At 43.5% G+C, this 27,218-nt stretch overlaps 1 protein-coding gene across 6 annotated transcripts in view; it reads left to right on the plus strand.

The window, feature by feature from the left end:
* LOC119210195 (DENN domain-containing protein 5B-like) overlaps positions 1-27,218 on the plus strand; it is a 42,427-nt gene that overhangs the window by 3,118 nt on the left and 12,091 nt on the right. For 4 of the 6 annotated variants that reach the window (XM_037459951.2, XM_037459952.2, XM_037459954.2 and 1 more), the window contains exons 2-7: positions 12,223-12,282; positions 14,989-15,098; positions 18,938-19,616; positions 23,369-23,556; positions 25,024-25,602; positions 26,470-26,701. In XM_037459951.2, coding sequence (XP_037315848.1) covers positions 12,223-12,282; positions 14,989-15,098; positions 18,938-19,616; positions 23,369-23,556; positions 25,024-25,602; positions 26,470-26,701 — 1,848 coding nt within the window. The remainder of the gene's footprint in view (positions 1-12,222; positions 12,283-14,988; positions 15,099-18,937; positions 19,617-23,368; positions 23,557-25,023; positions 25,603-26,469; positions 26,702-27,218) is intronic. The other 2 variants (XM_037459953.2, XM_037459956.2) reach the window with 1 other exon arrangement.

A 27,218-nucleotide genomic window follows, 5' to 3' on the forward strand; every position in this document is an offset into this window, starting at 1 on the left:
AGTGATTTTGTGAACTTAGCAGAATGTTCTTCTTTTGGTTTATTTACTCACTCAATCATTACATCAGCATTACAGATTATTATTTATCAAACGTGTTTGAGGATAGCATTTTTGAAGCCTAGAGTTTGGAATTTTGTCTGTGACCATCTTAGCTGTTTATAACCAGTAATCAGAAATGAACATATTTTGACTGCCAAGGAGTGACATAGAGACCACTAATGAGTAACCCTACAAGTTATCAATATTTGGCTGTTTAGTAAAAAATATTGATGCTTGACTTTCCCCTAATTGCCTCTCCGAATCTGTGTAAACATCAAACTGCCAGTACATGAAGATACTTATTGCCCATAGGAAAACAAGAGACCAGCTGATCCAGTCAACTGAATGCTGAGGAGCAATATGAATGAGCGTTAAATCTGCTGTTTCACCGTGGTGAACATGAATGAGTTGTTCTATCATATCACCCTCCTCTTGTTTCATCCCCAATCCTGCCAACCCCCATTTCTGTATCAACCAGGATCATTTACAATTGTGATGAGAAGTGTGTTTCCCCCCCCCCCCCCCTCCCCCACAACGCCACATCATGCCGACGACACTGATGTTGCCATGATTGATATCAACATGTTGACTTTGGCGCTCTTTTGTGAAACACACAGGAAGCATACATCCCTGCACCCACGCATATTCTGGGACCCTGAGTTTTAGGCAGCCATCATGGCAGTGACCCACATTAAGCAGCATTCTCTGCCATTGCTTATTTCAGGCTGTGATTTCCCCTCCTCCCTGCTCTTTGTGTGGTATCATGGCCTTGTTTCCCTCAGCCCATTGTACTAGTCAGAGGGCCAGACTTCCTGTAGACCTGCCTTGGGCTTCTCCAGAGTTTGCGTTACCTCCTCCCCCCTGTGTCTGCGCTGCAAGCTGAAACCATGTTTAGCTCACTTATTCCAACCCATGCCCTAATCCCCTTGTAGATACGGAGGCTTTTTGGTCCCAGGCTGAAATGCTAATTACCTAGTTTAAATCCTCTAGCAGCGAGCCACTTTGTCAGTCCGGTCAATCAGCCCTCGCCATGCCATTGGCCCTCAGCGGTATAAATACACCCTGGCTGGCATTCAGAGCCTGAAATAGTCGCCGCATTCTAACCCCAGTCAGCAGCATTGTGGAGTGGAGATGTTTGGTGGGCCAGTTGTAGGCGGAGAAATGCCCAATTGGGTAATTCTTAAATCCTGTATTGCTCCTTTAAATAAAGGATACATTACAGTGGATTGATGTACGTTTGCAAATGGAGAACTGGTACCCTCCCATTGATGAGCGGGGAAATGCTAGTTAGCATTTATCCTTACTGACATGAACACACACACACACACACACACGTGTGAAGGCTTTTTGGTGATTCTCGCTTTCACTTCTCGGATGATGGTCTGTCAGGTCGACTGCTTCAATTACCATACATTTTTGGCGGCGCAAGACCATCTGCTTCTGCTCTTAATTTCTCATTCTCCTCCTCCACCGTGTGCTCCCTCTGTCTCCTTCCCTGTACTCCTGTGTCTCCCTGATTAACATCTCATTTCACCTCATCACAGCTCACACCCGAGTGTCACTCACCGCTGGGCTGCCCTACTTTGGTTGGTTTGACGGGCTCCTTTCATCACTGCGATGTGACGGAGTCGGATCTGGGAGAAGCGGCCGGGTTGGTCAGCACAGGGATTCACATTCACTTTCGGTAGCTAGCTAATCAACCCCCTTACAGCAGCAAAGGTTTCCCCTCCACCTGCAAGTTCCAACATGTCAATTTCAAGGGAATGTCTTTTTATAAGAGCTAGAAGGCTTCACTGATCGGCCTTTTAATTGCATAGTCAATGTCAATGTTGTACCAAGAACAGCATGAAGCACAAACCGTCCATAAACTGAATGAAGAATTTCAAAGCGTTCTCATTGGTGTTTCATTGAGAGAGAGAGAGAGAGACAAAGGGCCCAAAGCAGGAATACGGCTTGACGTTGCGGTTGTGTGGCATGCAGTGTCACAAGCTGTGAAGTGTGCATGGTTGACCTTCTGCTGCCGCTCCTCTACGTTACTTTAATTTCGACTCAAGTCATTTTGAAAGCGATACAGAAATGGAACTAGGCGTGATCTAGTGGCTTTCATACAAAAGTGACTCCTCTGCTTGTTTGGGCCACGAGGCTGACTTGTCCCAACATGAGCTGTCGTGTAATGTCTAAGTAGGAGGACTTTCCAAAACATGCCTATCCTTATACCTGATCTCATGAGGTGACCGATGAGCCGTCAAACACAACTGTAACCTGATCAGCCCGTTGAATGAGACATTTGATCGTCTTTAGGGTCAGCTCCATTGGACCAGTTGTATCTGGCTGTTCGGTTTGTTTTAAAGAGCTCTATCTGCTGCTGGCTGCGGGCGGCTCTGAATACGAGCAGAGCACAGAGGTGTGGAGGCTGGGCCGAGGCGGGGGTGTCCTCAGGCACGACACAAAGGGATTTGAGCGGCTAAAGCTCCCCTCTGGCCTGGACCATCTGTCCACAGAGCGGGCTGGCAGTCAGTCAGCACAAAGGCTGCACGCCGACACTGAGCACGACGTATGCTAATAATAACAACGCAACAATGCAGACGCACATCCCTGTCAACTCGTGACAACCCACAATACTCCATGAAACAAAGACATAACCATGCCACTCTTGGCTGAAGGAGGAATTTTCTGTTGATCTTAAACTTTATGACCTATATTCACATCTGTGTTTGTGTTTGGATGAATTCACTTTTTTTTGCTCCGGATTCTCTCAATTTCTCTTTTACTTTTTCTTATCTCTCCTGGCTCATTCCTTTGGTTCCTCCTCTGTAGAATGTAATGATTAAATCCATCTCTCTGCCCGTTGCTCGTATTCCTTGTGCTGTTAAGCCTGTTAGAGTAATCCATTCAGACAGTTCCTCCCGGCTACACTGAATGCATTGCTGTAATGTAACACACACACACACACATATTAATGGTCACAACAGTTACTCTCCTCCTCACTGTAGGCCAGCTTCATTTGGCTCTTGATGCTTTGGCTTCAATTGACAAGGAATGCTATTTGTGACTAATTTCGTAATAAAGAAATAAGGGGAGTTCAGAGATTTGTAGTCTGTGTACCATTAGTTCTGTGTTTTACTATTAGTACCTCCTGCAGAGACAATGACGGGAAATTTGTCCGAAAAGCGCATTAATCCAGAAGCAGTGAATGTGAGCATTGGCTGCGTGCTTCCCTAATGCCTGGGGTAGCTTTTGCTCCAGTTATCTCTGCCACTGGACGGCTCCACCAATTCCTTGTTTCTGGGCAGGAACTGGCCCAACTGTGTCGTGTGATGGGAACAGGCGGCTAACAATAGACTTTAGTGGCCTCAAGTGCAACCGGTAGATGTCATTTGAAGAGCCCTGAACATGCCTGTCATTGTTTTAACATGTGTCTCATTCCAGAAAAGAAGAGGCTTTCATATGCTACTAGTCAATGTTCAGGGAGGGGGGGGGGGGGTCATAATGATGGATGGCTTACCTCTGTGATTCAGCATGACCTGACGACCTCTGAGGAGGCTGCTGCCTGTTGCTGACTTGTTGCTCTCCTTTGCCAGCGCCTCTCACTTTCCAACGGCAGAGTGACTGGTTGACCTGGAGGAAGCGTGAGGAGCCCCTCCCTCAGAGCGACCTTTGGCCTTGAGCGCCATATGTTCTATCTCTAGGAGGAAAAAGAGAACCAGCGGCATATTTGAGGGTTGTTCTTTTGACCTCGCCATTGTACGGCCTGCAGGATCTCATTTGGAATTCAGGAATGAAACATAAGTGTACATCGTAGACAGAGTAGAGCTGCCTTGCTTTTATTTTGAAAGCTTTCTTTTTCTTGTCAATTTGTAAACATTAGTGCAGGTCTAGCTGCCGTGGACAAACTGAGTTAATGGAAGATGCAGCGTTATCTTTCATTTTTTTTATTTTTTTTATTGTAGAGTTTTTAATAAAACATGGACATGGTGAGAACAGGTCGCTGTGTGGAGCATGGGGAGAAATTCAAAAACTTGATTGATGTGGACCCGGTGAGGAGCTGGCATCAATGCAGCCAATGACAGGGGCGGCGACGGGGAGGGGTTGGTCCACGGATGGAAATGCAAGCTTGACATGTGCCCTAAATGGTAAATTCCAAGACTTTAAAACTGTTGAGCTTAAAATGAACATTTTTTCTACTCTCTTCACGTGCAGTGATTGATAATGCTCCCCGTGATGTTCAGCTGGAACTCATTGACCTGCAGTCTGATTCAGTACTGGCAGAGCTAATTAAGTCGTACACACTGCTGGATTCTGCTGTCACGTCTGGTACCAGTATCTGATGAGACATGCAGGTCCACAGTATTCACCACTTCAATCTCAAAACATTTTATTCATGTTGTTCCTTGATGTGGGTCACACGGTAACCCTGCCCATATATTTAATAAATTGACATATGAGATGAAGTGATATATTAAAAAAACCACAAATTTGTGAAATTGAATGGTCGTCTGGGATCAGGAATCTGGGATAGAAAGTAAGTTAGGATGAAATACAACCCTTGCCGATTTTCATTGTCTCTCTTTGTGAAAATCAAATCTGCTTCATTTTCCCTGGTGTAAACGGGCTGTGCAAATTCCAACCTCAACTAAAATGGTGTGAATAATTACCCTGAATGAATTCCGATTGATTGCTGGATTTTATGTCATATCAAACCTTGTGGAACACAAGCACAGGCGTCATCAGCTCTAAATAAACCTAATCATTGTAACAGCGCTGTTATGCCCGGCGGTCTCTAAATCTCCTTACATAACCGCGATGGGCCACAGGACGGTAACTACGGCCCCTCATGACGGATTAGAGGCGCTGTGATACCGTCACTGTGAAACATGGTGCAACACACAGCCCATGCCGGATTAAAGAGGGCATTACCCAGCATGCATTTACTATAGAATAGCTTCTCAGGCTATTTATCATGCACGCATCTGTTATATCTTTATGTAAACTCAATGGTGCTCCTTCTAGATAGGATTTCACTTGAGAACAGGAACGATATGCGTCTGTCTTTGCTACGAGGTTGTGTGGTTGGTCGCTCATGTTGCAGACGGAACAACATGCGTGTGTGTGTGTGCGCCTCTGATGGGTGTTTAGTTAGACTTTGATCGCAGTTCCAACTCATCCAGTGAGTGATAAGAGCAGGTAAACATAACATGACCGCCATCGGATAAGCTGCTCTGTGTCACCGCCACCTAACCAACTCTTTGTATTTGTTTTAAACCAGAGAATGGATTTATTTATCTCCTCTATACCTTTGCAACAAGCTCTTTTACTTTTTGTGGTGGTCAAGTAACAATGACGCCTGACTGAAGTCATTATATACTGGGCCAATTGCAAAAACATTTTGACACATCAACTCGGACCCCTGGGAAAATACTAGTTTATCCCAGTAGGTTTTCCTTAATTCACTTCTTCCAGCTCTGGAAGTTGACAGTTGGGTACAGGCGGGAGGGGAGGGGGTAATAATTAATGAGCTACAAATGAATTTAATTAGTATTATTAGTGGGCTCTGAGCCCAGCAGGGGATCCACCCAGTGGGATGGTCTTACGGCACACAGCTATAATAAAAATAAATAAACAGCCAAAAACGTTATCACCGATTGGTCGACTGTGCATCCCCTCCCTTCTCCCCCCAGTATAACATCCGGTTATGTAATTGGTGGGCTCGTTGAGGCAGATTAGACGGGCTTTGCAGCTATTCCTGAACCAGGGCCTGGAGTTGTTCATCACAGCGGAGTGAAGGGTAAAATGTCACAGGAGAGCAGAAATGATAAATCATGAGCCCAGCTGAGGGGTACTACTGATCATGTGGTGAAAGAAACTGTTTAAATATCAAACTAATATGAAAATCTAGGAATTTAATATTACCCTTCTGTATAGTTGGAGTCATTCATTTTTGTGACATACAACAGAGATCTAGATTTTCAGACATACAGTGTAAAACAGCTGGATCCTACATTTCCCATATTGCAACTAATGTAATCAGTTCTGTTAAACCCCCGGTGCCTTTCAATTGCTTACATCTTTCAAACTGATGAAGCACATTTTATCAGTATTGGTGGCTGCAAAGAGCCTGCTTTGTGGCGATGGTTCAAACCCTGGCTGCTCCATGTCCCGTGTCAAAGTGTCCCAGACCCATCTAACCTCCAACTGCTCCGCGGGCCCCCGTGTTGGATGGGTTAAAAGCAGAGAATGATATTCCCACAGGGATTAATAAAGGATACTTTCTTTTCTTCAAATCTTTTCATAACGGGGTTGCAGACTTGTTACAGCCGCTTTTATGCTTATTGTTGAGCTTTGATCTGTATTTAGTTTTGAGAGGCGACATAAGTGCTTTTACTGTGTGAAGTAAACAATTCTGAATTCCCCCATGCACCCCCCCCCCACCTGTAGTACCACTGCGACCCACTGGAAAGTTGCACATGACCCAGGTGACACCACTATGATGTCATCAAGGATATTTAAAAAGCTGAGCCACAGAATAATTCCTGTTAAAGGTTTTGAAAAATAATATATGGTTATTGTCTCCTAAAACTACATTCAAATGAAGCTGGTTTGTCTTCAATTATAAAGGACTGCAGGAACTTCTCATTGCCAGTACCAACACTGGTACCCATCATCTGGTCCAGTGCTTCCAGCTGCTTTATCTGAGGTTTCATCTGCCGCATGGAAAGCAGAAGGTCAAAAAATGAAACTAGATTGTATATTTCCGTGAAATGCACTAGTGAGTCGTGTCGCTACGCTCCAGTGTAGCTCTGTAGGAAGCACACACTCTTTTGTATCTACAGGTGTCAGTGCTTGGTTTCCTTCATTTCATTTCCTATCCAATTAGTAGAATCACCTGCAAAATATGAATATATACATTTAGGCCCATATGTAGTTTATATTATAGTTTGTACACTTATTTTTCATTTTTTTTCCCACATGTATCTTTCTGGCTGTGCTGTCCATGTTCCCATCTTTGTTTGTGCCAGTATGTTGTGACAAAAAAAACAGTCAAATCCCTTGTGAGGGTAAGTGAAGTTCTCCTTCAAGCGGAAGACTAACGGTTTGATACCCGGCTTCGCATGTTCTTGTGCAAGACAACCCCAAATGACTCCTGTTGCTATGACAATAGTGTGGGTGCGTTACTGATGGCCAGGTGTCTGTGTATGGGAGCTCCTGTCATCACAGTATGAAAGGGCGAATGATGACATGTTGTTTTGCAGTGCTTTGAGTGGTCAGAAGACTGTTTACCCTTTACAACACTTGGCCAATAAAGCTGATTCCCATTGTGCAACATCTAATGTATTATAGAAAATGGGTGGAGAATCCATTTAGTTCTATGGTTGAAGTGATAGAAAAAAATCTTTCTATCATCTTCAGCTTCTCCTCACTTTTGAATTTGTGAAATGGACGACATCCTCTGCTCCCGGTCTTTTCTCTTCATCTGTCCGTCCCCATCACATCAGCTCTCTTGCTTGAAGGCAGCAGTATGGGATCTAGTGCTGAAGTTGCTTATACAACACTCTCTAAATGTCCTCCTCATCCGAAGAGCCTTTTGAACAAATGTCCTTTTAGAAACATCCCGAGTATTGTCTGCTGCTTGTCCGCCCTCCACCAGGTAACGCTGTGTGATGGGCGAGGGGAATGGGGATGATGTAACCTTTATCAACAGAGGCCCTTCAGCCACAGGGTGCACATGAGTTACTGTGGAGACAGGAGATCATTTAAGCAAGACAAATCATGTCATTAGCGATCACGGCTCTCAGCCAGCCAAGCTTCAGAGCATTTAGCGCTAAAATGACGGCACATAAGCTATGGCCGTTCTGCAGGATATTAAAACACCATATATTTTCTAATTGTTCTGTGGGTAAATTGACCTGGACATTATAGACCAGGGGTCTTCAACTAAAATGTGAAGAGTGTCAGTTAGAGAAAATTTCTTGAAGCAAAAATGCAGAAGATCATAATGTGACTACTTACTGTGATTAAATAGAGTTGTATCAATATCTGCATGTAATCAATACACGACTAACGCATCAAATGAATTCAGTTTAATCCTAAAACTCTTTACAATATGTATTGTCACGTAACAAAGAACTGAACATATATCTGTGACTGCAAATATAAATAATGTTCTCTTAATTAACTAAATAAAAGTAGGGCTGCATTTTCTTTTCAGAAATAAATAAAATAACGGGAAGATAAGCTTAAATTTCCCCTTTTCTGCTTCACATTTGGACTTGACAGTCCCAGAAAATTGTAAATAATAAATCTACATACATAGAAATATATATATATATATATAATATCCACGCTCCTACTTTTTTGGTGTGGGAGAATTAATCTAGTTTTTCTTGCCAGGATTTTAAACCTGTACCTGAATGCATCAGGGCCACTCTGCTCCTCACATGGAGGAGCTCATTGCGACTCATGATGATCTTTCAGCGTGTTCTGAGCATGTGAAACACTGGTTTAGTGCTGCAGAACCTCTGCTTTAAGGGTAGTGCCATTTACAAACCCTCTGACTGATTGATGTTAGCCATTTAGGGCTCCGTCAAGTCCAGCTGTGCAGTGTTTCCCTTATCATTACATCAGAGTGGTCAGACAGCGCATAGCGGGCCTACATTTATCATCCACAGAGCTGGTTTAATAACACTTCTTTGCTTTGGAGGCAACAATTAAACGCATACGTTCACGGCCACTTTATTAGGTACCACCTGGCTAGTAAAAGGTTGGACCCCTTTTGTCCTTAATTAATTCTTCGCGGCATACTTTTAACGAGGTGTTGGAAACATTCCTCAGCAATTTTGGTCCATATTGACATGATCGCATCACACAGTTGCTGCAGATTTGTCGGTCATTAGGACATTTGGCCATTGGAGTACAGTGAACTCATTGTCATGTTCAAGACACCAGTTTGAGAGGATAGGAGTTTTGTGACACGGTGCATTATCAAGCAAGTGGTACTAAGAGGCCCAAAGTGTTCCAAGAAAAATTTCCTCCACACCACTACACCACCAGCAGCCTGAACCGTTGATACAAGGCAGGATGGCTCCAGTGTTTCCCCTACCATTCAAACAAGGGGGCGCCCCCCCGCCCTGAAATTACATCCATCCACCCTGAAAAGGGGTGGAGTAAAAAAAGTGTCAGTGTGTAACTGCTGTGCGTAGGAAACTGACACTTGTCAGTGTAGCTTCTTCAAGGTTCCATTAGTTGTGCATTCAGAGATGGTACTCTGCATTCCTTGGTTGTGACGAGTTATTTGAGTTACTGTTGCCTTTCTATCATCTCGAACCAGACTGCCCTTTCTCCTCTGACCTCTCACATCAACAAGGCCTTTTCATCCACAAAACTGCTGCTAACTGGATTTCTTTTTACCATTCTGAGCTGGGAAGTTTTACCACCTGGCTGCCTTAATAATGAACATCTATAAATATATTGTCTTTGCCCTGTTACACCCTCTCTCACCACCTCCTCATAGCCTTGCATCTGCTGCACTAACAGCTGCCGTCTATCTGACACACACACACACACACACACACACACACACACACACACACACACACACACACACACACACACACACACACACACACACATGTGGTTACAGGGTTTTTTCTGCTCTCACCATCACGTTGCTTATTACGTCGCATGCAATATTTTCCCTCACAATGCTACATTCCATGTAGAGCACATTGTGTCGTCCAAAGGCCCCACATTGTAATGTGAGGTGTATTGCCCTTTAAGACACTGTAAACGTATTTAGTGAAAACAGGCAGTTAATGCCTGGATTACATCTGGACAGCAAACAAGCTAATGTTTCTGTTGACAGGAAAGCCATTTTCACTGCAAAAAACATTTGACTTCTCAAAATTTGGAGCTCCTTGCAGCTGATTGGCGACTATGGAAGTAAATCTGTGTCATCGGACTTTGAAGGAAAAATATGATTGAATAAAATACTGCAAAAAATTAAACTGCAAAAAATTCAATCCAAAAAATGTAACCAGCTCTCTCTCCTATACACCAAACACTGGAGAAGCAGCAGGGGCCTCGACACCAACAGTTTATTAGAGCCCTCCACCCACAGGGCTGTGGGACACTTCTGAGAATTGTTTAACAGTATTTGTTAAATGTCAATACTTGTATATAAATATATATTTCGATAGATTGATCATTTTGGCAGGTTCATCGGTTTCTAATAAGTATAGCATAAGCAAGGTGATGTACGCACTAAAGCTGATCAGAGCAGCATCTTCCCCCAGCTGCTCACTGGACAGCAAACGAAAGCAATCACAACAGTGTACATCCAGTTAGCGGTGCTCCTGCGAGACTCGGCCCCGATGCAGGCGACTGCCGCTCCTCAGCCAGATTCATACTTATTACAAATGCTCTTTTGTTCTTTATGGGTCAGTCTGCTTAAACAGTTCAGACTGTTTTCTGTTGGTTTGGGTTGATTCATTTCAACCTGTGTACATTCACATACTGCATCTCATACAGCTATAGACTATACATCAGACGAGCATTTTTCAAAATTCAACCTGTTACAAAGAGCCTTCAGCACTATGCTACATCAGTGTGTGTCCAATGTTTACAAAGTAATAATCCCTTAAGACAATCTGTCTCCTTGGCAACAAGGACATTGAAGATGGGGTGAAGGCTGTTGTTGTCATTGTGGTGGTGGGGAGGAGGCGGACAACACCTTCTCATCTCGAAATCATTATGAATTATCCATACATGATGTGGCTTAAGGTTTTAGGGACAGTGTATGAAACACAGTGTAACTGTGTGTGTGTGTGTGTTTTACAAAGGTCCAGTGTCCCAGTGCCAGGGCTGAACTGGCTCTACTGGTCCTATTCAGGGCACTGCTGTGGTGATGTCACCGTACTGTCATGCTGTCAAACACGGCTTTGTTTTGATTATCCACTTGACGGTGACGAGGAGGGAGATGAAAAGAGAGGAGTTTTCATTCGGGCACATGCTCGGTGGCTCCCTGGGGTCCTTCCATCCCCAGAGGCTGTCACCTGACTGTATGAACAGCTTCTGATTCACTTCTTGTTGAGACCTCAAATAACTGACTGATGAGGGCAGATTAGATAACGTTGCCCACGTGACGGGAGCGGGGGGGGGGGGCGGGACGAGGGATGTGCAAATGCAGCGATAAAGGATGATAACACTTTGATACAGCGGGGGATTTGGAGAGGAGGACGTGTCCCCACCAGTCTGTTTATCCCGTTAAGCTGCGGACGCCAGAGAGACAGAATCCAGGATTCTCTACCCATGACACGGTGGAGTCAGCAGGCTGTGTGTGGACAGACTCACCGACTCAAGTCATGACAAGTCACAACCAGCCACACCCCTTTGACCTGCTGCCATAAAGCTAAACTTACTGGTCTGACGCATAATCAATACAGGCTATACTGAGGGAAATGTTGAAACCCAAGAGGCTTGTGCCTCGTTGCTGGAATATTCAATTAAATGGAACTATTTTAATTTTCAATTTGATGTATTGTGGTTTGATTTCCAATGTTATTAATTTCCTTAGATCAGTTATTTTGGAAACATTGAGCTCTTCAATAGGCAGCACGGGTTTATAATGACATTCGGCCAGGTCTCTGGTCTCTCTTTTTATTGGAAGTCTCCAAGAGTTGAATCTGATCTAAAAATGACAGCAGACATGTTTGTTGCTGTGCAAACACTGCTTGGTTCACTCACTAACGCTCACTAACACCAAACCACACGCTACATGTTCTGCTGCAAGTGTTGACCTGCATCTTAACATTTCCTTGAATGTTGCACACAAGTATTCATGAAAAAGAGACCGAAAAAATGTATTCTATACACTAAACAGTGTGCTTGTGTCTGTATTTGGTGACACTTTGATTTTCTAATTAGGGAATTGGACCGCCATAATCGTACTGGTTGTTGGTGGCTCAGTGTCTAATAAACCTGAAAACTGACTTTTCAGAATGCTAATACTTCAATATTATGTGTGTTTGTGTGTTAAGTTTGCACTCTGTTGTCATATCTATATGTTCATTCACTACTCATTCTCATGCATATATTAATCTGCTTCTTTTTGTGTACATTTGTTTTGACATTGCATTCTTCTTTGTTTGTTTTTTGCTCCATGTGTTTCTGCATGTGACTCGTCCATAGCTTTGTACCAGTGGCTAGAAGCAGACCGTCAGGGCCAGGATCCAGGCGATGCAGCCTCAGGTAAAACCCCATCAGCTGCTTCACACCTCCATGACAGCTCAGTATGCCTCGCTCTGTCTGCATGCCCGCCTGCTTCTCACACCAAGTACATGACTCTAGCCACAAGGTGAAGACATGTGACCTGACTTGAGACAGGGTTACTCACATGGCTGTCTGTTTATATGTGTCCATATTTTATTTCATTACATCAATTTCAATAAACATTCTTTTGATTTTTCTATACTGCTTATCCTTGGAGGGTTGCGTGGTTGCTGGAGCCCATCCCAGCGGACACTGGGCGAGAAACTGGGTACAACCTGGTCACCAGTCAATCACAGGGCTGTCTATAGTGAGGTTATCCCTGACTCGTATCTACGTTTCTTCATTCATGATAAACAAAGAGCATTGATTCAAAGTGACTTAGTTTTGCAAAAATCTGTGAATAATCAAAGTTGGGCCCTGTTCATCGTACGTGGCGAACTGAGTTAGCCCGATCATTTTTCAGGATAAGATTACATAGATCAGGCTTATTGGTTCCATGAATCAAGTTTGGCAAAATCACCATAGCAACACATCCAAAAATTTGAACCTGTTCCTGTGCAGACTAAGTCACCTGGATTTATTCTCATAACTATTAAATCGCATTAGATACCCTTTGGGCTTGTTTTTTTATCTACTTCGTCTGAAAGAGTTGAGATAATTACTTCGCTAGCAAGATCTTATTGGATGATGCATTCCATGAAACCTGCTGCCAGCAGGCACATTTAAAGAAATATAATCTGATTGTTTAGAGTGATGAAGCACTTAATTAGCTGATACATGTTCGCGACAGTTATGCATTTAACTTGTCTGCGATACTTTGCCAGGCTTGTAGCCCTCTCAGGGGGGGGGGGGGGGGGGGTGTCAGTGGGGGCGCCCCTCTGTTATAATGGTAGGGGAAACACTGGATGTGATGTAGTCTTGGGTTAGATTAAAATAATGACATTTCTGATATTTATTTATTACTGACAAAATAGCAGAAGTGCCACAATTATGGTTAATGTCAAAAGGCATATTATTATTTTTGAAAGAATTTCAGATAATAATGATGTAGATAAAAATAAAAATAAAATAATGCAAAAAAACCCACTTCACTTTAATGTAGAAAAGGCTCTGAACCGTGACCTACCATACATTTGGTTTAACTTTACTCCCTATTTTATGAATGACATAATCTGCCCCCTGGTTATCTTCGGGTTGTTTTCTGTCCCTGCTTGCAGACGGATAATTGAGCACTTAGTAAAAGTGAAGGATGGAGGGCAGATAGAGCACGCTCTTCTTTACTCATTGTTCCCCTCTTCATCCTTTCCGTGCCTTCTTTGTATGTGTGTGTGTGTGTGTGTGTGTGTGTGTGTGTGTGTGTGTGTGTGTGTGTGCCCATGCAGAGATACAGAAAGGAATAAACCGGCCGAAAGGTATATGTGCAGTATTCAATTCATTTTATTTTGTATAGCCCAAAATTACAAATCAGCCTCACATTGGATCAAAAAATTTAACAAAACCTTCAACAAGGAAAAGAAGAAACCTGAAATGCAGAGGAGGATCCCTCTACCAGGTTGGACAGAATGCAATAGATATCATTTGTAAGAATAAACAATGTAAAATATTTACAAAATGTTCACAGAAATAATTCAATTGTGCCTTCGTCGGTTCCTCCCACTGTCCAAGACTGCTCTGTGGATTAAGTCAACTCTAAACTGTATTCAAGCAAGGGCGTAACCACGCATTCTTTGGGGGGGTCGTGTCCCCCCCAATATTGAGAAAACACCAATCTGCCCGCCCCTCCCGCCAATATACAGCAGAAATATGTAAAATATATGTTCTTCTTTTATTCCTTTTAGATGTGCATTCAAATGGTCAATGTAGTCCTCGAAACTAGGTTTCTATATGCAAATAAGGGTGGCATAGTTAATGAAAGCAAATAAGTGTACAGGGCTGATCAAACCTGTTTTCCTATGGAAAATAGTTTTTTTTGTTGATGTGCCCATTGGTTAAAACTTTTTCCCTCCAAGACCGATGGAGATAGTATTGGAGGTTGACCAGTGGGGAAAAGGACTGAAAGATAACTCTGGCTTATTTGAATTGTGTGTTTGTATCCAGAGAGTTGTGTCCTGATATGGGTGACAAAAGAAACACAGAGCGGGGTCGCTGCTGACAGAGGAATCTCATGCATGCAGTAAGAGTGACACGAGGTGTTCATGAGGTCATTCTCTACTCTACATAGTCCTGGATCAAGTACCAAGCCGCTGATTCGACCCAGCTTAGTGCTTTTGTGTTTCTAATGCCCCTTTCCACTGGAGTGAAACACCCACAAACATCCGGCCCCTGTCCTCAGTTAGAAAAGTTCTAACCTCTGTTCATTCCCGGGACACCAACGGCATTTGATGGTCTCTTTGCCAGTGCAATTCTATGTGACTCATGTTGAGGTGATTGTGTCTATCGCCTGTGGCTTTTGATGGTTTTACAGTGTTTAGAAACCTGCGCAGTTATGATTAAGATGGAAAAAGGGTATTAGAGGTTTTCTGACACTTCCCTCTTCACCACACAGAAACACATATACCTTTTTTAAGTGTGTTAACATGAAAAAAAGTTCAGGTGGTTATGAAGACATGCCAGCCTGTGCTCATGATGGCATTGTGTTGACCGATACATCCTTGACTTTTTCTCTTCGTCTCCTTGTCCATCCAGGTGAGAACCTTGAGCAGAGCCCTCTGAAGAGGACGTTCAAGTCCAAAGTTCTGGCACACTATCCGGAGAATGTGGAGTGGAACCCATTCGACCAGGATGCTGTCAACATGGTAGGTGGATTTTGTCATCATATTGTGTGAAATAAGTAAAGGTCAATTATAAAATAGTCCTTCTGAAGCCACTATCAAGATGAACTCAAATGCTCCCATGTCAGTCACAATGGTGATTAATTCACACACACGCTGAGACAATTGATTCAAAAGACATGAGTAACATTTTTATACAGCATATTATTGGAAGTATATTTGTACCAAAATAGGCTCTATATCGTCATTTATTAAAGCAAGCATGGCAATCCTATGTGAATGCAGACATCACCACCCCCACAGCTAGAATGGACTAATCCCGGCAGTCGGTGCTCGTTCCTACTCTACACCCAGATGCAGGGTTTTTGTGTAGTTTTGTGGCAGAAGCTTAGAGACAATGATTTGTTCCGTGTGGAGCCATTTGTGCTAGATTGGGGCGGAAATTTACACCTAACAAATAACAACTTTCTGTAAATTTCTTCTGATGCACCATAAGAGTCCAGGTTAACTCCTTGAAAAGTGTGATGAGGACCTTTTTAGAAGGTGCTAAACTGTGCTGAACACAGTGACCTTGACAGGAAGAACAAAAGGACCTTTGTGTGCGGTCACCTCACATTTTTCCACCTGCCCGGCATCAGCACTGCTGAATAATTTAACCTCGCTTCTCGCCTTACGTTGGCATGGAAACGGGCCGTTATGCGGCGCTGTGAGGTCCAAAACCCGATACGCGGGTGGTTGTGAACTGTCCAGGATTACAAACAATGAGACATTCTACGTCTCTCTTTCAATGTCCTGTGAGATACACGGCCCCCTTCTTTCTCCTTCCTTCCCTTTTGTTGTGGAAGATTTTCTCATGCAATCAGGAATCAGTTGAAAAGTCTCTTGTCAGTCAAAGTTGCATTTTCCGTTTATTTCTTGCAAGGAAGAAGAGGTCTGCAACAGCTGCACATGGACAGGCAGTGGCAAGCTCCTTCTTAATGTTTGAGAGGAACATGGCTATATTTATACATCGACAGGGTTAACACCTTGGTTTTGTTATGCTAAAGAGTTTGAGACAGGCAAGGAGGTCCCAGACTTGAAGGGAAACTCAAGATGCTTACAACAGATGTTTGATTAGATCTAGGACAATAGCCAAAGAAGTTCACACCTTCTCCTTCCTCCACGCAGCGGTGTTATGCAAAGACAAATGGGATCAAAGAGGAGAGGTGCTTTGAGATTATTCTGTTTAGATCGTTCCCACACAGCTGGGGTCTTGGGACTTCCTCAGAATTAAAGTCACGATTGGTTTTAGACATTAATCAAATAGAACATTATGGCATCATTATATTTTGCCATTACACTTTCTCCACACTTCCATCACCGTCTCATCCCGTCATCCTCTGCTCTCTGGATTGTTCTCAGGCCAGCTCCTCCTTGTCCTCCTCCACCTCCTGCTGGCAGGTAGGAGGATGGGGGAGCATAGTCACACTCGTCATGTCAGTAAAGGCCTTGTGATTATTGTCTTCAAACCCCCAACATCAACAAGCACAACCCCACAACTATTCTTCATGTTTTGTCATTTTCATGGCAGTTTTTATGTCCTTCCACACGGTAGGCCAATTATTTTTAACCCACTAAAGATGTATCTCTAAAACATCAGAAATCTCCCGTTAGAATAATTCATAAAATTTTATTTTAGAGTGTTGCGGTCGCTTTGTCTGATGCTGGTCACTTCTCTGTACCCATCACCACCAACCACTTAAACAAGCTACTTCATCAGGAGATTTTTTATATATTTACTATACTATTAGAACAGAAATCCCTCCGCTCACAAAGGTTCTAATTATGTTTACTTCCCTTATCTTTGATCGTGCTGAATCTGATCATTTACCCATTGGCTGACTGAATGAATTATTGGCTAATGAACCCTCCTTCTTTCGAACAAAGACACTTACTAAAAGAAGCAACGAGAGGGATGAGCGTAAAGAGAGAGAAGCACTTCCCAACAGCATTTACAGCGTGATGAGATCCTCACACATGACTCTTGAGCCTTGTTCGCAGAGTGGGATTACAAAAATCGTGATAGTAAATGTTAAACGAGATAATGCCTCATTTGGAACCATTTATTTTCAAAGCATCTATAATGCACATATGTTTATTGACCTAATGTTGGTAATTAACTGGTAAAGTTTCATCGTGTTATCAAGTAATCCAGTTGTCATTTTCTCATCGACTTCTCTAGCACCAGAGGAGCCGCCCCTGGTGGCCACTAAAGAGAATGCAGATTTTAACAGACTCGGGTACTGGTTTCACTCTGCCTGGTTTCACAAAGAGTTGTTCTCAATGTTGCATTACAGATAAATCAAACCTACCATCTCCACAAACACACTTCCCATCTTTCCTGAGGTCTGAGGCTCAGTGCCCACAAACAGGATCTCCATGCAGGAGTTGACCTCTATACCAACATAAAACATGCCTTTCCTGCACCGGTCTCCCTTTTCACAGCTCACAAGGTTGAGTCTTGTTGCACTTGTCACTCCTGCGTCACAAGGTCAGATGGATATTTGTGACGTTGGGGCTTCTCACCAGTTTAGCAGAGCGGTCCTTAATGCGGCCTTTCTCAGGCGGCAAGGCATCGCTTATGTGACTCATTTTGCCATATTTCATTGCCACGTTTTGGGAGATTTGTAGCCCTTTTCTCACTGCTCCGCCACAATGCGTTAGCTTCGACTGGCAAAACTAGACGACAGAACTGAAACATGTGAATGTAGTGTGACTAATGTCAGACACAGGCTTGGTGTGGAGGAGAGATGATCCGCCACTCCTGATCCGCTAGACACGTGTGTTGTCTCTTAAAACAAATCTTTATAACCAGTGTAAAGAGGTGGAGATTTGTAAGAAAAAGGTCTAAACTTTGATTATGTTGGTTGGCAGACCTTTGGATGTGTGGGAAAGCTTGTGTTTGCGTTGGCACAGAGCAGCTCTTGTCTCCTGTTACTTCCCATTCTCATCAGCCAAATAAACGGGTGATGGGGCTAATAAGTCAGGAGTTTGTATGGACCTGGCTCAGTTTGACTCCCTATCAATATGAAACATAGTCTTTAATATTATAGCATCATTTAAACATTGTGAATATCGATTTAGTGATCAATGGTCTTTGTGTATTTATTGTGTCTTTCTATTATTCTGACTGCATGCCAGGAGCCACCTCCGGATCCAAACTTACCATTCACACACATTCACTCACATTAGCCTCAGGGGGCCTTACAGCACATATTCAATTTTAAAACAACAGTATTGTTGAATCAATGAGCTAATCTTTATACCAGTACATGGATCGTCCATGTTTATTCCTTTTTTGTTTGTTCTGGTTTCATTTGTGGTTGAAATTACATAAAAATGTGGCAATTATAGACTTTTACTGAGTAGAATTGAATAGAAAGTTCACTCTGGATCAGCAAAATAATCTTTTTTTTTTAAAGGACTTTTAAATTAATTTCTTCCTTACCTTATATTACATTGCATTGTAATTATTTCAGTAGTATTATAGTTTATTTTAATTTGCCAAATGAACTCTATCCCCTCAAACATTTACTCCCTTTCCTTCACAACAAAGAAGAGCTGGATTTCACTCGTTTGTACCACATGGTTCCCTCGTGTGAATGACAAAACATATATTCATCATCTATCATGCATAACGTACGTGGATCGTTACATGGCTACAGAATTATTCTCTAAATGCTCTAAATTCTCTAAAACACTATAGATATCAGTTTCTGACCCACTACAAAACCAAAGAACCTTCCCCAGGGCTCCATAAACAACAACTTGTGTATTCATTAAAGAAAACCCGACTGACACCTGTCCCTCTCTACCCCCTGCAGCTGTGCATGCCTAAAGGCCTGTCGTTCAGGACTCAAGCGGACCAGCGCGACCCGCAGTTCCACTCCTTCATCATCACGAAGGAGGACGGCTCTCGGACCTACGGCTTTGTCCACACCTTCTACGAGGAAGTGACCAGCCCGCAGATCTGCTCCGCCATGCAGACCCTCCACCTGATGCACAACGCACAGAGCACCACTGGCAACAACCCTTCCTCCGCTTCCTCGTCATCCTCCTCCAGCATGGACTCGTTGGCCAGCAGTTTGGACGAGGCCGACCACCCCACCACCTCGTCCCAACGGGCGGGTGGCTACGACTCATCGCGGGACACCCTCTACGTGTCCAAGGCTATGTGCCTGATTACGCCCATGCCCTTCATGCACGCCTGCCGTCGCTTCCTGTTGCAGCTGCACAAAGCCGTGTCATCGCCCACCGCCCCTCCGCTGCCGCTGGAGAGCTACGTCCACAACATCCTTTATGAGGTGCCGCTGCCGGCTCCGGGACGTTCGCTCAAGTTCCACGGTGTGTACGAGCCCATTGTGTGCCAGAGGCCCGGCCCGGGGGAGCTGCAGCTGGCAGACTTCCCTCTTGCTGAGGCCTTCAGTCTGCTGGGAGTGGAGAACCTGGTCCAGGTGTTCACCTGCACCCTGCTGGAGATGCAGATCCTGCTGTACTCGCACGGTAAGGACCCTGCTGTTTAAAACGATTTCTGTATACACACACTTGCAAACGCTTTGCAAGGAAAGTTTTTTTGTATAGTACGTTTTAATAACAAAGAAATTAAAAGTGCTTTACCTAAAATCATTAAAAGCATCAATCAAAAAGCTAAATAATATTTTAAAACAATAGCATTTGGAAAAATAACATTAAAAACAGACTTGAAAACATTAAATAAGCTAAAAACAATACAAGTTGCAGTGCAGTTAAAGAATTGAAATAGAATGCAGTAGTGAAATGCAGAAATGCAGGAAATTGAATCTGGTTCAATTCTATGCAGCAGCAAACAGAAAAGTCTTCAGTCTTTGAAGCCACTGAGTCTCAGCAGACCTGCAGCTTTCTGTGACATTGTTCCAGATATGTGGAGAGCTGCTTCTCCGTGTTTAGTTTTGACTGTGGGATCAGAAAGGAGACCCTTCCCAGACCACCTGAGGGGTCGGGATGGTTTGTAAGCTAGCGGCAGATCAGACAGGACATTTCGACCAGTTAGTGGTCCTTCATTTTACGTTAGTGGCCCTTTGTTAATAATCTGATTCTTCATTCATTTCAATCAGACTGGTTTTCCAAAAGCAATTAAAGATTAAGGCAATATCACAAAATATGCTCTAACCAGATGGCTGTACATATATATATATATATTTTTCTTTTGATCGAGCAATTTTGGTTCATGTGAAAGTATTTTTTTTATTCCATCGTTTATAAATACATAGCTGGAGGAGTCACAACATTTTATTTTAATTCAAATCTATGTGCAATTTTGTTTGAGCAGGTGGGGGGGGGGGGGGGGGGGACATTTGTTTTTCTCGAAAGTGGGTCGTTGAAAAAAAGCAATGGCAGGCTGTGAGTCTACAGACACTTATACCCAGGGCTCTCCTAAATCTCTGCAGCTCACAGACAAAAGAGAAAATGGTCCCACGTAGTCTTCAGCTACAAATGGGGAAAACTGCACAGCGATCTGATTTTCTCTTCTAGCTTTCCCTTCATCCATTATTCACAGATGCACTGAGCACCGTCATAGGAGCTCACATTAGACCGAGGTACTCTTCCGTCCTCCATCCCTGCCGCCCGTCTCTCTTGTTTTTTCTCAGCGCAGAGCCCTCTGTAACACTTTTTGTTTGTTTAGCTTCTGTCCCAGATGAGTCATGGAAATAGAAAAAGTTCTGCATACACAATGCGAAATCATGCGTCAGGACTATGGCCGTAGCGTTCTACAATTGTGTCATTAATCTTTAAACAACCAGACATCGAAGAATATTCCTAACTCGTGGCCCTGGGAGACTATTAAGTCCTTTGACGTGGTGACTCAGCGGATCGGCTGGGGAAGCATAGCCAGAGCTACTGCCAACGCACATACACTTGTGAGTTGGATGAAGCTATTTCTAAAAAGAAGTTGAATTGGACTCATTCCAATAGGAAGTCATTAGACAAAATGAAGCCTGTAGTCTTTTTGTTTGGTAACATTCTATACGGTAACGCTTTTCTAGTCTTCTGACCACTCAAATCACGTATTTTTGTCGGTAACTGTCGGTTACCATTTTCTGTTCAGAAGGGAATCCTCAATCCACTTGAAAATACTCCAAACACAACTTTAGCCAGTCTAATATTAGTAAAATAAATACACAATGCAAATGTCTATTGAAACTACTTTTTTTCTACCATGGCAACAAAACCATCTCAAACAGCATCATCAGATCACCCTTATTGTAGTGATATAATTTATATTTCTCGGACAAACCACGCTGAACGTGCAGTGCAAAACCCACCAGGCCAGAGAGAAGGGATGTGTTTTAATATAGAGTGAAAGATTTCATTATCCAGCTCATCAGATGGAGATTTAGAATCCAGCAACAGTTTATCAAGTCTGTTTTGGAGTTGTAGGCTTGTTTGTTGTGGAGGTTCTTTTCTTGTTTTCCTCGCCCCTTGGTGTTGTCCTGCTGAATGCAGGGGTAGAGGAGGAATTCAGCCTGTCTGGTGTAATGGTAAAATATGTTATAACATAGTCTTATGCTAAAAGAGTTCTTATTGCCTGTATTGAACTGACGTGCAAAGCAGGGTGATTCAAAAGTTTTCTTTTTTGCGGCCGAGTCCGAAGAAAAGAGGGCATTCAAACAGCCTTTCACACAAATGCTGGAACAAAGGAGCTCTGTTCCCCATCTTAACCTTGCCTCATTTTTTACTTGGTTTGTAAGTTTTCATATCTGCTATCTCACAGGTGGTTTAGTGTTTAGGGTTGTGCGCCTCTCATGGCCACAGGCCACTGGACTGACCTTCACAGGTGTGTGTAAAAGCTCAGTGTTTTTTTTACGCCATCTCCACAGAGCACCGTAATACCTGCTTGTGTATTTGAAATAAATAGACTTTTGCAACTTTTATCATTCATTAAGACTCTGTTTTATTAGATGAACCTAGAAACAAATCACTCTCTTCTCCCAAACTAGTTTTACTGAAATATTCCACAACACTGGCAGTACAGGCCAGTCCATTGTGTCACAAATCTCCAGATGCAGGGTTCTACCTTTTAGTCGTCCTTTCAAATCCTGAGTGTATGATATCCAAGATCGTTCCATGGAGGACTACCATTTGAAGATTAAAAATCGACACTACTAGTCAGAAGTTTGGGCTTACTTTGCAAAATATAAACTAACAATCCCTCCTGTTTCACACTCATTCTCTCAGTGAGAAGTGAACAGCTGCTTCTTGTGGTGGGTTATAAATCATTGTGGTCTGGTTTAAGGCACCGGGGAGCTCAATACATTTCCATTAAAAGTGCACAGATTTCATATCTCCACGTACAGATAGGAGCACACTGAACTACAGAACTAAAGGAAATGAGAAAGAGGGGAGGGAGTATACCTCCCATACTCCCATCATGTTTTATTCCACTACTTCTTTTTTTTTCTTTTTTTTCCGAGCAGGCTTTACACTGTGGCCATCACAATCACATCTGATGAAACTCCTGCTGAGCTCAACACGAAAGCCTTAATCTTTTCTCTCTCTCTCTCTCTCTCTCTGACATGAATATGTGATTGAATAAAATCCATCAGAATCTCATTCCTCCTCTAAACTCTAAACTCACTTTCAGCTTTAGTTTAAATCTCTTAACACATAAAAAAATTCTGAGCTCTAAGGAATAAATTAAATTGAAAATAGCAGGTCCTAAAATGTCCTATTAAGATTTAATTTACAGTTAGCTTTTATTCATCTCAATATTAATCTTTTTTCTGCTCACAACTCCTACCAAAACACAGACAACGGATAAATCCCAGATGGTCTTTTAACCGATGATTGCTTCCATCGATCTCTGTGCGTGAGTAACAGGTTGCCTAATAAGGAAAGGATTGACTCTCCTATCACGTTTTGGTGTACAGAGGAACAATGTGACAACTTGTTGACTTCACTTAAGTAGTCAGTAACATATTTACTAGGATTAAGATCCCAGATTAAATTATTCTGGTCAGATGAGCATCATAACTATGGAGACATGCACTCTAGCTAAATTTGACTCAACTCAACAAGCGCAGTAACAGTGATTTATGTCACATGAACTAAGGAAGTCATCAAGGGCAATAACAAGGCAACTAGTAAACGGAATGACATTATTAGTTCACATCAAAGATGAAAATGATTTTAATCAATCATTCTCATTACTGTGAAGCTTTGAAGTCGCAGAAACATCTATTAAATAGTAAACATCCTCTGATCCCTTCTTCTCACAGACTACCAGCGGTTAATGACCGTGGCCGAGGGCATCACCACCCTGCTGTTCCCCTTCCAGTGGCAGCACGTCTATGTTCCCATCCTGCCAGCCTCTCTCCTCCACTTCCTGGATGCTCCTGTACCCTATCTGATGGGCCTCCAGTCCAAAGAGGGCGCGGACCGCTCCAAGCTGGAGCTTCCTCAGGAGGTACGCAGCCCACCCCACGCATTGTGAACCTTTCGGTTGGGCTTCCTCTGAGGTTTAGACTCCTGTGCTATATCCTGTTATTATAAATACAAGTAACTACTGAATGTGTGTCCATGGCATACACTGAGCAACCATACCAGGGTGCCCCTCCCTACCCCACGCTCACTCAGACTGCTGAATCTCCCCGTGTTGCTGAATGATCCTTTGAAGTGGCTGTGACCTAGAAATGGGCTGATGATGAAAGGAAGCAGAGGGAACTACGCATTCAATTGCAGAATAAATGCCAGACAGTGTTTGTCCTTCTGAATCCTGTACTTCAGTCCAGGTCTTCTTCTTAGTTTACCTCATTCAAATTTATGTTTTCCTTATGCAATTGTTCCTAGTGGGCTATAAGACCAAACTAGGCCAGCGTTTCTGGGGACAAATGGCTTCTGATATGCTATAATGATTTTTGGTAGCCTTTAATTGACAGAGGAGAGGCAAAGTGGATTAAAGTGTCTAACCCAAGGACACATTGACATGAGCTCTAACCCCTGACCCTAACCCCGGCTCCCAATGCACTTCAGATGAGTTCCTGTTCCATCACTTTAAACATCATGCGGTGGGTAAACATCTGCTGCCTTTACAAAGGATATTATTCCCTCATCAACGGCCATGTTTGATCATGATAGGTTAGGTTATCCTCTTCTTCAATGATATAAAATGAGTCCATAACCCACTGATGAATTCAAAAGCATTCGACCTTCAGATTGCCATCACTCCTGTTTGAAGTTCTGTGTTCTCTGCCTTGTCTTCCTCACTGCGTTCCTATGTCTGTGGTTTTGAGTGGCAAAGAGTATAATCTGGTTTGACTTTGATCCAATATGAGGGTGTAGTAACTCCATTATGCCAGGTTAAGGTTTATATCCCTCAATGTGCTGTTATCAATCACACACTGACCTACATCCTCTATGTCCCAGCCCCTTTCATTCCTTCTAAAACCTCCTCAGTCCGACCTGATAACACCCTCCCCAAACGCCCCCTCCTTTTCATTTTATGTCTGTGATGTACTGTATGAGTATAAAATTTGGACACACCTTCCAATGGCTCAGTGGGGAGCAAGGTTGTCCTCCAATCAGAGGTTTGGCGGTTCGATCCCATGTCCTTGGACACTTAACCCCACCATTGCTGCTCTAGCTGTGACTACAGTGTGTGAATGTTAGTTACTGATGGGCAGGTGCCACTGTGTATGGTAGGTCCTGTCATTAGTGTATGAATGGGTGAATTATGTCCTGTAGTGTTAAAGCGCTTTGAGTGGTCAGAAGACTGGAAAAGCGCAATAAGTCCATTTACCATTCCCTTTCAATCAAATGACAGTTTCTTTAGTCCTTTGTGTACCAAAAATGGCAGTATGTTCAGTTTGTATGGGTCATTGTCTGTTCTTACGGAGCTCTATAGTGTTAATGCTATCATCTGTCCCTGTCCCAGGCCAACCTGTGTTTTGTGGACATTGACAACCACTACATTGAGCTTCCAGAGGACTTTCCCCAGTTCCCCAACAAAACCGAGTTCACACAGGAGCTCAGCGAGGTGCTGCTAAGCTTCAACATCTCCGCCAACACGGGGGCCCCGCCGCGGACCCGCACCAGTCCCGGCAGCGCTCCCTGTACCCCAGCTAGGGAGCGCAGGCCCGTGGCCCTGCGACAGCTGGAGGACGACGGGCGCAACGGCAACCTGGCAGGGGAGGAGCTGGCTGTGCTGGAGCTGCTGCAGGGGAACGCCACCCTGGAGAGACTTCAGGCGCTCACCAGGCGCACCGGGGTGACGGTGGCCCGCGTGGACGCCTTGAGGGCCGGGGTGAGAGCCCAGGGCAGCGAGGGGCCTGGGGCCCGAACAGCAGCTGAAGAGGAGGAGCTGAGGAACGCCAAGCTGAACGTCCAGCTGAGGGAGGTGTTTGCCAGCCGCTTCACCACCATGTTTGCAGACTACGAAGCCTTTGTCATCCAGAGCGCCCCGGACCTGGAGTCCTGGCTCACCAACAGGGAGCAGATGCACAACTTCGATAAGGTGACTAGATCCAGCACGACCCCATAAGGTGTATCAGCCATGCCAGCAATTTAGTGAGAAACAAATTCAGGCCCAAATATTTTTTGTGTAATTCCCTACACTGCTCTAAATCAGTACTCCCTCTGTACTCCCTCGTCAAAGGCCTTCACTGCACGTTCAACATGAGTAGATGAATATTTGACTTGTTTAAGTTAAGAAAGATCATGTTACTTGTAAGTCGACCGTAGTATATTTTGTAAAAAGAATTTGAATTTGGGATGAACCTCTAAGATTTGTTTTGCTTACTGGAAAAGGTTAAAGGTGGTTTATTACATGACATGTCATTTAGCTGACGCTTTTACCCACTTACAATAAGTACAATTTGGGTGCTGCAATTTGTTTGTCTTTTGAGTCGAGGTATTGTCTAAAGAGGTGTGTCTTTAGTTTGTGGCAGAAGACATTAAGGCTCTGCCGTCCTGCTGTTGAATTAATTAAATATGATGTGTTTGATACAAGCAAATCTCCTTTTATTTTAGACTTTGTGTGACACTAATAAGCGGCTTTATTGAGCTGTTAACTAAGCCAAGCCCACTGCCTCCTCCAGACAAAGCAAACATCCTGCCTTCACCACGATGTATTTCAAAGCAAGTTATCTCGATGCAAACCAAAATGCCATGCTGCTGTTTTAGAATCGACCCACTATTTAGACAAAAAAGCTTTGTTTGTTGGTGAAATGTTTAGATAATATGGACATTATGAACAACATTTTATTTTTATGCTCATAATTTACACTCCAACATTCATCTACAAGTTCAAATAGATGATCACGATGTTTACATTTGTTCTTGTCTCTAATTTAGCCTGAATGTGTTCATATTTGTGCTCCAGGCATCGTTCCTGTCCGACCAGCCGGAGCCCTACCTCCCCTTCCTCTCCCACTTCATCGAAACGCAGATGTTTGCCACCTTCATCGACAACAAGATCATGTCCCAGTGGGAGGAGAAAGAGCCGCTGCTCCGTGTTTTCGACGGCCGCATTGACAAGGCCCGCCTCTACAACGTCCGCGCTCCCAGCCTCCGCTCCTCCTGCTACCAGAGGTGCTCCATCCTCAAGGAGTCTGGTAAGCGCAGCAGAGAGAGATGCGATTTAATCACACGATTAAACAGGAAATTAATGAGTCACAACAAAGGCATTAGGGGGGATCAATGCAAGGCAGCAGGCATAGAGCTCACTCATCAGATGCTCATGTCTGTTCCCCCTTCAAAGCATGCCCCCCCCCTTACACACACACACGTGCACACGCACACACACTAAAGAACAAACACACACAAAGACACCGTCTCACCAGTAGTGTTAGTGCCGTGGGGGGTTTCCTTGTAGTAAGCCTTTGATTGGTGCTGAATGAGCAGATTGAGATAAGAGGTGCAACTCAAGCCTGACTCAGAGTGTGCCAACAACACTACAGAATTTGATATTATGGAATGAATCAATGCGGAACCTCCATATAAGCTCTTATATGATGTCTTATACATGTTAGACAAATGGGTAATGATGGATGTGTGTAGCTATATATGACAGGAGAACAGTGATTGTATCAGCTTTAAGTTTGGTTCTGTGTTTCAGATAATCATCCTAAT

This window comes from Pungitius pungitius, chromosome 2, assembly GCF_949316345.1.
Source record: "Pungitius pungitius chromosome 2, fPunPun2.1, whole genome shotgun sequence".
Classification (NCBI taxonomy): Eukaryota; Metazoa; Chordata; class Actinopteri; order Perciformes; family Gasterosteidae; genus Pungitius; species Pungitius pungitius.